This window comes from Engystomops pustulosus, chromosome 4 (genome assembly GCF_040894005.1).
Source record: "Engystomops pustulosus chromosome 4, aEngPut4.maternal, whole genome shotgun sequence".
In the NCBI taxonomy this organism is placed as follows: Eukaryota; Metazoa; Chordata; class Amphibia; order Anura; family Leptodactylidae; genus Engystomops; species Engystomops pustulosus.
In genome coordinates, this window is record NC_092414.1 from 195,837,188 (window position 1) to 195,849,113 (window position 11,926).

Sequence of the window (11,926 nt, forward strand, 5' to 3'; positions counted from 1 at the left end):
GGCTCTATACCTGAACCCTGCGCTCTACGTCACTTCCGTTAAAAATGCCTCATGGGAATTGTAGTTTTTGAATAAGGAAATGCAATTGGGCTGCTCGGGCAATGGACTACATTTCCCAGGTGTCTTGTTTACAAATCCCTGCTGTTATGGGGGTTGTAGTTCTTACTGAGATCCTGCTTAGAAAATCCTGGCCTCCTTATGTGGATTTTATTCCTAGCAATGAAACAGATAATGGCAGTAGCGGATCGATCATGGTGACATGGACTCTCTGGGGATGACCTGCACTGTGTGATCCTTGCTGAGCGCTGCAGGTGAGGTGCAGCAGGACTACAAGTCCCAGAATACCCCAGGTTTTCTGTGTGCAGCTGAGACACAAGAGGAGCAGGTAATGTATGTGCATAGCATGATGTCATTGTGTGATACATGGATGTGCACAGCATATTGAGGATATGATCAGGACAGTGGATGTGACAGATAGCAGAGATCTTGAAATATTCATGGAGTAGAAACCCCCTTTAAGTATATTAAAGGGGTTGTTCAGGATTTTTAAAAACGTGCCCAAAATCATTAAGAAAATATGCCGATCTTGCAGCGATGACGTGATCACTTACTCCAGTGAATATCGAGACCAACGTGATGTAGGACATGTAGGGATCAGCAGAGCAGCGGGATTTACTGAGTTTATCCCTTCATATTTTACCATCTTCTTTTCTTGCACGAGTGTCGTAATCCCAGACACCTTTACAAGGCCGAGCGGTTGCATCTTGTAGAGTAATGCACAGTGATTTCCATCGTACCTTCATTATTTCTGTCCTTTATGCCATTTCCAAAATATTCCCAGTTCAATCCATATGCTAATGAGGCAGTTGGTATGCTCTGTGTGTCCTCAGGACTCAGATCACTACTAATCGGGCCAAAATCACTTCTGTCTTTGCTCAAGCCCTGCTTATCTGATGGAGAGAGTACTGATCCAGGCAGGAATAGCAGTGCTCCGGGTGCTGAGGACACACTGTGGGTGCACCAACTGCCTCATTAGCATATGGATTAAAATGGGAATTTCTCGGAAACGGCATTATGGACTGAAATAATAAAGGTATTTTTTTTTTATAATTAGAGGGCATTTCTCTTCCACATACTGTCAGCTGTAAAAAGTTTGTCTTTCAAATATAGCGCCACACATGATCATGGTATGTGCTGGTATTGCAGCTCAGTTGTATTCAAATGAATAGAGATTAGTTACTATTCCATACACTACCTATGGTCAGCAAAGGGACTGTTCTTGGAAGAAAAGAGCCATTCTTTTCAACCTCCGGACATTTACAAATGTACAGGCGGTCCCCTACTTAAGAACACTCGACTTACAGACGACCCCTAGTTACAAATGGACCTCTGGACATTGGTAATTTACTGTACTTTAGCCTTAGGCTACAATGATCCGCTGTAACAGTTATCACAGGTGTCTGTAATTAAACTTTATTGTTAATCCTGGTTCTGATGACAACTCAACATTTTTAAATGCAATTGTCAAAAAAATATTTGGCTGCAGTTACAATTATAAAATATACAGTTCCGACTTACATACAAATTCAACTTAAGAACAAACCTACAGAACCCATCTTGTATGTAAGCCAGGGACTGTCTGTATTAGACTACCTTTAAAGGGGTTGTACATGAATAGGAAAAGAAACGGCTACACCTCTCTTGATGGGTTGTTGCCGCTATTAAGGATCTGCTCCACTGTTGTTCTACTCACAACCTGCACATTTACAATCATGCTAATGAGGGTTCTAGGGAGTGTTACCAGAGCCCCTCTATGCTGCAGTTTTATAGGCTGTTTCACTGTGCAGAAACTTCCACTGCTACGGTGAGATTACATCAGGCAGGGGAGGGGCAGCAGTGGGAGCAGGAGAGAGGGTGAGACAGTGTAACAGCCTGTGAAGCCAAAATCAAAATCATTTATTAGCATAATTGTAAAAGTTGATTTCAGAAGGAAAGAGGCCATAGATAACAAATATAAGAAGATTACCACAGTCACGGTGTCTGGATCTATGAGTAAGCGTCCTTGGTTTATCATTTTGATAGTACTTTTTTTTTGTTTGTTTATTTTAATCAGAATCATGCCCAGCTGCCTGGTCAACCAATGCCTTAGCAAAACAGGGAAAAAGGGCCAGAGCGAAGAGATTATATTACACCCCTTCCCCAAAGATCTCTCGAGAATAACGGTTTGGCTGCGACAGACGGGTGAATTCTTCCAAGATCTCCACGCCCTGGCCCAGAAGATATTGGATGGAAACAAACAAAACAAGTACCGTCTGTGCTCGTGTCACTTCACTCCGGATTCCTACATCATCAATGTCAACCATCACGGAAAATCTTTGAAATTTGATGCCGTGCCCACGATTTTTCCACGGGTGCGAGCAGGAGAACGTATTATCGAAGAGAACTTGAAGAAGAAACGTGTGAAGAAGAGGTTCAGAGCGTTTAATATGGTCGGTGGAGGTTTCGATCAGCCTTGGTTAAGGCCTCTTAACGCCGCCACCTTCGACAGGCTAAAAATGGGAGGGGAATTGCTACAGTACGCGGTCACCAATGGCCTCCAGCAGCCGCTCATACAAGATCCGGACACCTTCATGAACGGAACGATGAAAGTCAAAGAAGAAGAGCATCAAGACGAAGAGTTCTGCAGCATCGCAACGCAGACGCAGAGCACGCAGGATCATCCCGCTCTCGTTTGCCAAGAGACTCAAGCAGTGGGAACCGATGGTCTGGATGGAACGTTGACACCTGGTAGGTATCTAAAAATTCTAAAAAAAACATTCTCTATTGAGTTACCAACCAGGGAAAACTTCTTCTGGACTATTCAGCCATCAGTAGAAGATTTTTTTTTTAAAACTATCTGCACGTGTTGCAGATTGTCATGTTGAAATCCGCATGAAAATCCGCATCTAATAGGCACAGTTTTTATGTACGTTTTTCATGCACATTTCTTTATTTAGTGTATTTGTGCATTTTTTAATGCAGATTTTCCACATGCACTGGGACCCCAACTAATCAGCAAGTTAGGCCCTATCCACGGGATAGCTTTATTTCGTGGGAAAACCCCTCTAATAATGACGGTAGTCTACAGGCAGCCAAATCACCCTTCAATTAACTTTATAACATTTTCAGACTAACATGTCTTCAAAAAAAAACCAAAACACTAAAAATAAAATCACCTTTAAAGGGGCAGGCGGCCGCACATGACCGTTGTGCTCCATTAATCTCTATGGAGCTGATGGATATTGGTGAGGGCAGTGCTCTGCAATTTCCGTCAGCTCCATAGAGATTAATGGAGCAGATTGGTCATTCGTGGCCGCCTGCTCCATTAGTCGGAGGAGCGGCGAGGGGTCGGTCGGACCCTTGTTCTCGCGATCTGTGGGGGACTCAGCACTGAGACACCCACTGATCAACAAGTCCTGTGGATAGGGCCTAACTTTTGTTCGTGGGAAAACCCATTTAAGGCTACATTCACACTGCCGTTGCCCGCCCGTACCATACCGTAGCGGGCAACGGCAGTGCAGCGCAGCGCAGCTCACCCCCGCCCCTCTACATAGGAAGCAATGGCGCACGGCGCCATATTACGGGAAAAAGTAGGACAGGTTCTATCTTTTTCCCGGGTACGAAGCGGTACGGTGCCGCGCGTGTGCTGCACCGTACCGCTCCCGTAGGGCGCCGTGCGCCCATTGCCGTCTGTGGGGGACGTATATCGGCCGTATATACGTCCCCCATACGGTCGTTTTTAATGCTAATAGAGACATATAATCCTATTAGAATTTTTTGCATACATTTATAGATGGGTTTAAACATTTTCATTGACAAAAAGGTGTGTCAAGACACCGTCTGTTACAGGGACTATTGATTGGACCGTTTTGGACTGTGTAACACCTGGTAACACCCGTCTCTCAATTTATTTATTTTTTTTACATTTTTTTTAACGTTTGGTTTTGACAGCAAGATTCGCCTTCTCTCATACAATCATATAATACGAAGAGATGACTGAGCAGGATTTATTGAACGGTTTATACTTTTATATGCTTGGGGATGTTTTTGATATGTTTGTATTATTTCATGACATTTTATCACTTTTATAGATTCTGTGGTTGCATCGTCCTTGGATATGATGGATAAGCTGAAGCAACATATGGATTCTTTGTTACAAGAGGTAATAAGCTGCCACAGGCACTGCCATGAGCCATGTCTTTGTTGCTTAAAGGGGTTGTCCAGGATGAAATATCTGATCATGGGAGGGATACAGGGCCCGGATTATCGTTTAGTGTAACACCTAGCACAGAGATGAAAGTGATGGCTCCCTGCTCTTTGTAGTGTCCGGGCACCATCACTGCAGCTGCAGTTACAGGTCTGGCCACTGCACAGAACATGGAGCAAACTGATTCTGTTTTTAGTTACATAGTGACTTTTTCTTTACTTCTCAGGTCCCGATCAGATTTGATGATGTGGCGGTGTACTTCTCAGCCAAGGAGTGGGACAGTTTGGAAATGGTGGAGAAGCTGCTGTATATGGAGGTCATGCTGGAGAATTACTACAACCTCTTGTCTCTGGGTAAGGCTACAATCACACGAACGTACGGGGGACGTATATAGGGCCGATGCATGTACGGGGTATACACGTCCCCCATACATCACAATGGCCTCACGGCACCGTACCGTTCCGTAGCAAGATAGGACATGTCCTATCTTTGGACAGAATACGGCACTGGGCTCTATGTTAAGCTATTGAGAGGGGCGGGGGTGAGCGGCGCTCTCCCCTTCCTCCTCTCCCCAGTGCCGATGTATGCGCACCGTACTACAGTACAGCGGGTATTCATTGTGTGAATGCAGCCTAAGACGGTGCCAACCTAAAGGGGGAGGCAGCACTCCCTGCACCTTACCTGCTACAGGAGCTCTGCTTGGGATAGGACATCTACCTTGAGGATCATGGAGTGTAAACCAAGCACACTGACATACTGGTGTGTGCCACCTACGGTAGCATCTGCTCTTCATTAAGCTCCCTATGTCAATTATACAAATGAGCCTGAGGGGCTCCAGGCTCCATTCACCCTTGTGCAGCCTACAGTCCCTCAGGCTCATTTGCATAATTTTAAAAGTCTTAAAAAAAAAAAAAAAAAAGCAGGGCTAAAAGAAGAGCACATCCTGCCAGAAGGGGCGCACACCAGTATGTCAGTGTGCTTGGTTTACAATCCTTCATCCTGGTGGTAGATAACCTTTAAGGCCCCTTCCACACTAGCGAGTGTGATGCGATGAACTCGCATCACACTCGCAACGCAAGCTGCCGGGAACGCACGGCCCGAACGCTGCACCGCGGGAGTGAACTGACATGCTGAGTTCACTCCCGCGGTGCAGCGTTCGGGCCGTGCGTTCCCGGCAGCTTGCGTTGCGAGTGTGATGCGAGTTCATCGCATCACACTCGCTAGTGTGGAAGGGGCCTAAGACTCCTTAGTTCCTGAGCTCTTATATCATTCCCCTCATGAGATGCCAAATTTACCATCATCTGGCTTTAAGGTAAATCACATTTTTATTTTATGACATAATATGTTCTATTCACTTCTACAGGTTTCATCTATGAAAAACCGAAAATAATCTCCATAATTGAAAAGTGTCAAATCCTGTCTCGGGCCGCAGGTGAGTGTGGACTGTATAGGGAATTTCTGTAGACTGAGCTCGCCGTTTTCCTATCCATCTCTTGCTGGTGGATTAGATACCATCACATGGTTGCTGACATCACAGTCTGGGCAGGGCTGGATTGATGCATGGGGCACCTCAGCTCTCCCCCCCTTGTTATTATCTGATTTTTTTTTTTAGTCTGTCCATCAATATGCAAAGAAGTAGCAGTAAGCATTGGGTGCTTTATCTGTCCACCGGGAGGATGATCTGCTACTGCTTGTACATTGGAGTGCTGTACTGATACTGTGCTGACAGGGAGGGAAACCATGCAGCAGATGAGTGATGTGGGGGGAAATGATGTGCTGGAGTTAATTTGACTGAACTGAGATGCTATTATGCAAGGCTTGATGGGAATTGTAGTCTCCGCGTGTAAAGAAGCACAACAAGAAATACTGTAAACAATTCTTTCCAATTTTTCCTGAAGTGCATGGGCATGTCATTTTCAAACTTTTCTTTAACCCTCTTAAGGACCAGCCCCTTTTTCGTTTTTTGCATTTTTATTTTTCACTCCCCACCATCAAAAATATAAAACTTTTTATTTTTTCCATTCAGAGCTGTGTATGGGCTTATTTTCTGCGTAACAAATTGCACTTCGTAGTGGTAGTGTTCAATATTCCATGCCGTGTACTGGGAACCAGGAAAAAAATTCTAAATGCAGTGAAAATTATGAAAAAACACATTTGCGACATTTCTTGTGGGCTTGGTTTTTACAGCTTTCATTGTGCGCCCCAAATGACAGATCTAATTGATTTATTGGGTCAATAGGATCACTGGAATACCAAATTTGTTTAGGTTTTATAATGTTTTCATACATTTACAAAAATTAAAACCTCCAGTACAAAAAAAAAATTCTTCATTTTGCCGTCCAATTGCGCTAATAACTTAGCTGTGGGTGGTGTCATTTTTTTGTGACTTTTGATGACGTTTTCAATGCTTCTATTTTTAGGCCTGTGCGAACTTTTGATCACTTTTCATAAAATTTTTTTCTACTTTTCAAAATGACAAAAAAATGCCATTTGCGACTTTGGGCGTTTAACCGTTACAAGGTTAAACGCAGTGAAAAAACGTTATTATATTTTGATAGATCGGGCATTTTATTTATATTTATATCAGTTCTAGGGAAAGGGGGTGATTTCAATTTCCTTTAACCCCTTAAGGATGCAGGGTTTTTTCGCTCATTTCTTGCTCTCCACCTTCAAAAATCCATAACTTTTTCATTTTTACATAACATAACAATGGTCTAGTACGAGAATTCCGATTTTGTGTTGCACATTGACAGTGCGTAAAAGTGTAACCTGAGAAAGTTATATGGGCAATGGAGTTGATCATGGATCTACTAGACATGACCTTGTAGACCAAAGCTTCCATAATGGTGAATAAAATAGTTAGGGTCCCCCCTTTTGATATGGCCTCCTGGTTATCTTTACTGCTTTTGGTTGTAGCACCTTCCCTGATGCCCATTATAGAAGTAAATTCCACTTTGCTCATAGACCTCTCTATAACTCCACCTCCGGATAGTGTATTCTACCAAAACTCTACATGAAAATCTAAATTTATAGTGATAATGGTTTCTGTAAGGATTTTGGATTTTCTATTGCAGATCTACGGATCGTCACCGTGAAAGAAGAACCTGAATATTCTTCAGAGACAGATGTGTCCACTGAAGATTGGAGACTGGAAAGTTTTGTGCCCAGCCAGCAAGAACTTCACTCGCAAGCGGAAGACGCTACAAGACGAGGACTGGAAGAGCAGACATACTTTAATGGTAATGAAGAACAAAGTAGAACTTTCTCCACCTGCACCAAATACAGACGTCCTTTACATGTCATTAGGTTTTCACCATCAAGCCTAACGACAGGTTCTGACAGGAGGCTTCATACCGTGCCCCATGCTTATTTATGTATAAAAATCCATAGCTTATATCTAGATAAAATCACTTTAAAAATAAGTTGCTGCCACCTTCCCAGGAGACTCACCAAGTCATTGTGTGACACCGCTCCCTCCCTCATTCCTCCTTCATCAGGAACTATCTTCAGTGAGTCACGCACAGCCAACATCTCTCTCTCTCTCAACTCCCTCAGAAATCCTCTTCTGCAAGTTACCTATAGCCAACGTCTCTCTCAACTACATCACTCCCCCTCCCTGAGGAATTCTCTTTTGGAAGTTATTCACAGCCAACGTCTCTCTCAACTGCGTCATTCCACCACCCTCAGGAATTCTCTTTTGGAAGTAACACACAGCCAATGTCTCTTTCAACTCCATCATCCCCCCTCCCTCAGGAATTCTCTTTTGGAAGTTACACACAGCCAACATCATTCCCCCTCCCTTAGTAATTCTCCTATGCAAGTTACACACAGCCAACATCATTCCCCCTCCCTCAGTAATTCTCCTATGCAAGTTACACACAGCCAACGTCTCTCTCAACTCCCTCATTCCTGAGGGAACTAAGCAGAGTGACTCGGCTGAAGAGAAAATCCTTTCTTTGTTGCTCATTAGAAGAAAGCAGTCTACTTTGATTAAAGATCTCCATTGACTACATCCCCATCTTTGATAATGACTCCTTTGAGCTAACATACATGAGAATCCCACCCTGGTTGGCTAGACTTCTACCAGTCATGTCATACATGAGAATCCCACCCTGCTTGGCAAGACTTGTACCAGTCATGTCATACATGAGAATCCCACCCTGCTTGGCAAGACTTGTACCAGTCATGTCATACATGAGAATCCCACCCTGCTTGGCTAGACTTGTACCAGTCATGTCATACATGACATGGGGTCTTGTTTAATTCATTTTGTTTTTTTGTTGCAGATGTTCAGCTCATCAGAGTAAAAGAAGAAGCCGAGGATTATTCTGAGAGTCATTTGTCCACTAAACATTTTAGAGACGAAAGTTCTGTCTCCATAAAGACAAAACCTCTGTTAAAAGCACATAATTCCAATGAAGATGAGCCAGCAGTCTATCGGGCAGAAGACTCTACGAGACAAGACCTTATAGACAACGGAATAAAAAATGGTAAATAATTTTGGATCATGATCTCACCCTGGACAGTAATCTCTTCCAATCATGGTGTATATATACAACAAAGTTCCCATATGTACCTTCTGCTTTTCTCTTGCAGATGTGAAGCTCATCAGAGTAAAAGAAGAACCTAAGGATTTTCCGGAGACTGATGAGTCGAACAGAAATTTTAGAGCAGAAAACTCTGCGTCCGGCAAGCCAGAACCTCAAACACAAGCACAAATGTGCAATGGAAATGACCAAGTGGTCTATCAGGCAGAAGACTCTACACAACAAGAGCTTATAGACCACAGTTTAAGTAATGGTAATAAATCTTTACTTCCGACACATGGTGTCCTGCCGGCCTCTCAAGCAACAGTCCCTTTAATTTTAACAATTAATCCTGGGCTAGTGTCGCATTGCTCCCCCTTATTGATGTTTGGTTGGACCCCGTTTTCTCAACAACCATTATAGGAAAATGGTGCACTTTGTGTGTAAGACCTGCCTTGTCCACAGCTCCATCCCTGGATAGTGTGTTCTTCCAATTAACCTACATGAAAATTGCACATTGGCTAGTTAGATTTAGGCCGATCATGGTGTCTATACAACAAAGATCACCTATGAATCTTCTGTTTTTCTGTTGCAGATGTGCAACCCATTAAAGTGAAAGAGGAGTATTTTTCAGACACCGATGTGTCCACTCGGAGAGTGCAAAGTCCTGTGCGCAGCAAACAGGAGCTTTTGTTAAAAGTGCAAATGTGCGATGGAGACGAGCAGTCGCTCGATCAATCAGAAGACTGTAGACAACCAGATCCGCTAGACCAAAGCCCCTGTAATAGCAAAAACTCTGTAGTCCAAACACTTGATGTCCAGTCTCGAAAAGAAATGATGTCAGCCACCACCAAGTCTAAATCCCAAATCGCAGAAAGAGATTACAGATGCACAGAGTGCGGAAAATGTTTCAACCGTAGTTCACATCTATTAAGACACAAGAGGATTCACATGGACGAGCGGCCATACTTGTGTGGGAAATGTGGAAAAAGTTTCATTGACAAGTCCCACCTTGTTATACATAGAAGGACGCACACTGGGGAGAAGCCATATGCCTGTAGCGAATGTGACAAACGTTTCATATGTAAGTTGCACCTTGTCAGACACCAGCGCTCACACACGGGTGAGCAGCCATACATGTGCAGCATATGCGGCAAAAGGTTTGCTCAGAGCTCCAACTTTCTCACTCACTTGAGGATCCACACGGGGGAGAAGCCATATTCTTGTACTTATTGCGACAAATCTTTTATCAGGAGAGCCCATCTTGTGCGTCATCAGCGGATTCACACTGGGCAGGGGCCTTACGCTTGCAAAGAATGCGACAAAAGCTTCACGGAAAGTTCTGGTCTGCTAAAACATCTAAGAACGCACACAGGGGAAAAACCTTTTTCCTGCAGCCAGTGTCCGAAATCTTTTATAGACAAGTCCGCGTTGGCTAACCACCAAAGAACGCACACCGGGGAGCGGCCGTATGCTTGTAGGGACTGCGGGAAGACGTTTTCTCACAGCTCCGCACTGGTGAAGCATGTCCGTATTCACACCGGAGAAAAACCATATGCTTGCGGAAAGTGCGGCAAAAGATTTTCTCAGACCTCGGCGCTGGTGAATCATGAGAGAATTCACACTGGACTGAAGCCGTTTTCATGTTCAGACTGTGGGAAGTGTTTCACACAGGCGTCATCTCTAGTTAAACACCGGAGGACACACACCGGAGAGAAGCCGTACAAGTGTGGAGAGTGCGGCAAGAGTTTTACCTATAGCTCTGTGCTTGTTAAACACGAGAAGACACACAAAAAACCCGAAGATATTGGTATGAAATTAAAAAAAATAAGTGAAAAGACGGGGACTGAGACTGTTGAAAATAATCCATGCACATCAAATAAATGTAGGACCAAGTCTGTTAGGACTAAGACAACCTGAGGCACTGTTCAGCCTTGTATATACTGTTAATACTATCCTCTTTATCTGCACTTTTATGTCTATATGAGTAACCTGGATGTAAATATACTGTGCAATAAATTGACTGAATTACATTTTCTCTGATTTGTAATTAAAATTCAAAAATAAAATCTACATTGGCGGTGTCTACTGGGGACCCTTACAATAGGAAGAAATCTGGTACCATATTAGAACACACTCCAGGCCCCTCCAGCCTCCTTATGTATGCCCTATCTGGCGTAGAATTGCTCTATAAGCGGAGACCATTCAGGCCTGAATGGTTAAAAGCTATAGCGAGGGCGCAGGACAGGAACACCAGTGCCGCCTACTCTGCTGGCGGTCACGTCCCTGTCGCAAACCTGGATCGGAAGTGGCGTAAAGAGGGAAATAATTGCAGTTGCAGCATTTCACCAAGAATTGTGATTATTTCAGGACATGTAAACCAGAAAACTGTCGTACAAATGTGATAAATGCCCCCCTATGACCACATCTGAAATTTTTCAGTAGAAAGAGAAGTTATTTTGGTGTATCAGGGGTATTAGGGAGAACAGCTGTATTTTTAGTTGGTGAACCAGCCAATGCCAGCTTCCTTGTGCCCATACAGAAGTTTACCACCACACATGGAGTAACTGCATATTTGGTAGAAATTGGGCATCAAACTTTGTGGAGCCTTTCATCGTTTAATCCATTGTGAATGTTAAATTTTTTAGCCAAGATTAATGTATATTCCAAAAAAATTACAATTCCTGCGCAAGAACAAAAGCCATGCGACTGTCATGCGCAGTGAGCATCTGAGAGGTCTGCACCCTCCCCTGCCTGTGTGCATGCGGAAGGGGAAAGGCCGCGCATGCTCAGTGAGAGGAGGGCGTGGACAGCTCGTACGCTCATTGCGCATGACAGCCAAAAGTGACTTATGTTCTTGCGCGAGAATTTGGCAAGTTGTCCAAAAGACGTAGGGGAAAGAAGAGTGGAATTGATGATGTGATGAGGGGAGTCTGATGGACTCCAGCATAATACACCCAGTCCGACTCGTTGGAGAATCAAAGTTAATTTTCTCTGCTTGCGACCATCGATTGTGTTAGTTAAAAAAAAAAAAAGGGTGCCCACAGTCCAAGGGCTCTACGGGAACCTGTCTAAGGCTAATTTTTTTCAAACAGCGGTGACAGGTTCCCTTTAAGTGCTTAGGGATTAAATAGACAGAAGGACAAAACAGTGG

The 11,926-nt window shown here is 43.8% G+C and overlaps 1 protein-coding gene across 2 annotated transcripts; it reads left to right on the forward strand.

Moving 5' to 3' along the window:
• The first annotated feature begins 59 nt into the window (after positions 1–59).
• On the forward strand, positions 60–10,805 carry LOC140127980 (uncharacterized). 2 transcript variants are annotated; one of them, XM_072149272.1, is made up of 9 exons: positions 60–385; positions 2,114–2,787; positions 4,131–4,201; positions 4,473–4,599; positions 5,610–5,678; positions 7,321–7,485; positions 8,533–8,736; positions 8,843–9,046; positions 9,368–10,805. In XM_072149272.1, the coding sequence occupies exons 2-9, from the start codon at positions 2,118–2,120 to the stop codon at positions 10,690–10,692; spliced, it is 2,835 nt and encodes a 944-aa protein (XP_072005373.1). In that variant the 5' UTR covers positions 60–385; positions 2,114–2,117; the 3' UTR covers positions 10,693–10,805. The 2 variants fall into 2 exon arrangements, with proteins under 2 accessions (XP_072005373.1, XP_072005374.1); XM_072149273.1 differs by having other exon boundaries at positions 60–311.
• The last annotated feature ends 1,121 nt before the right edge of the window (positions 10,806–11,926 follow it).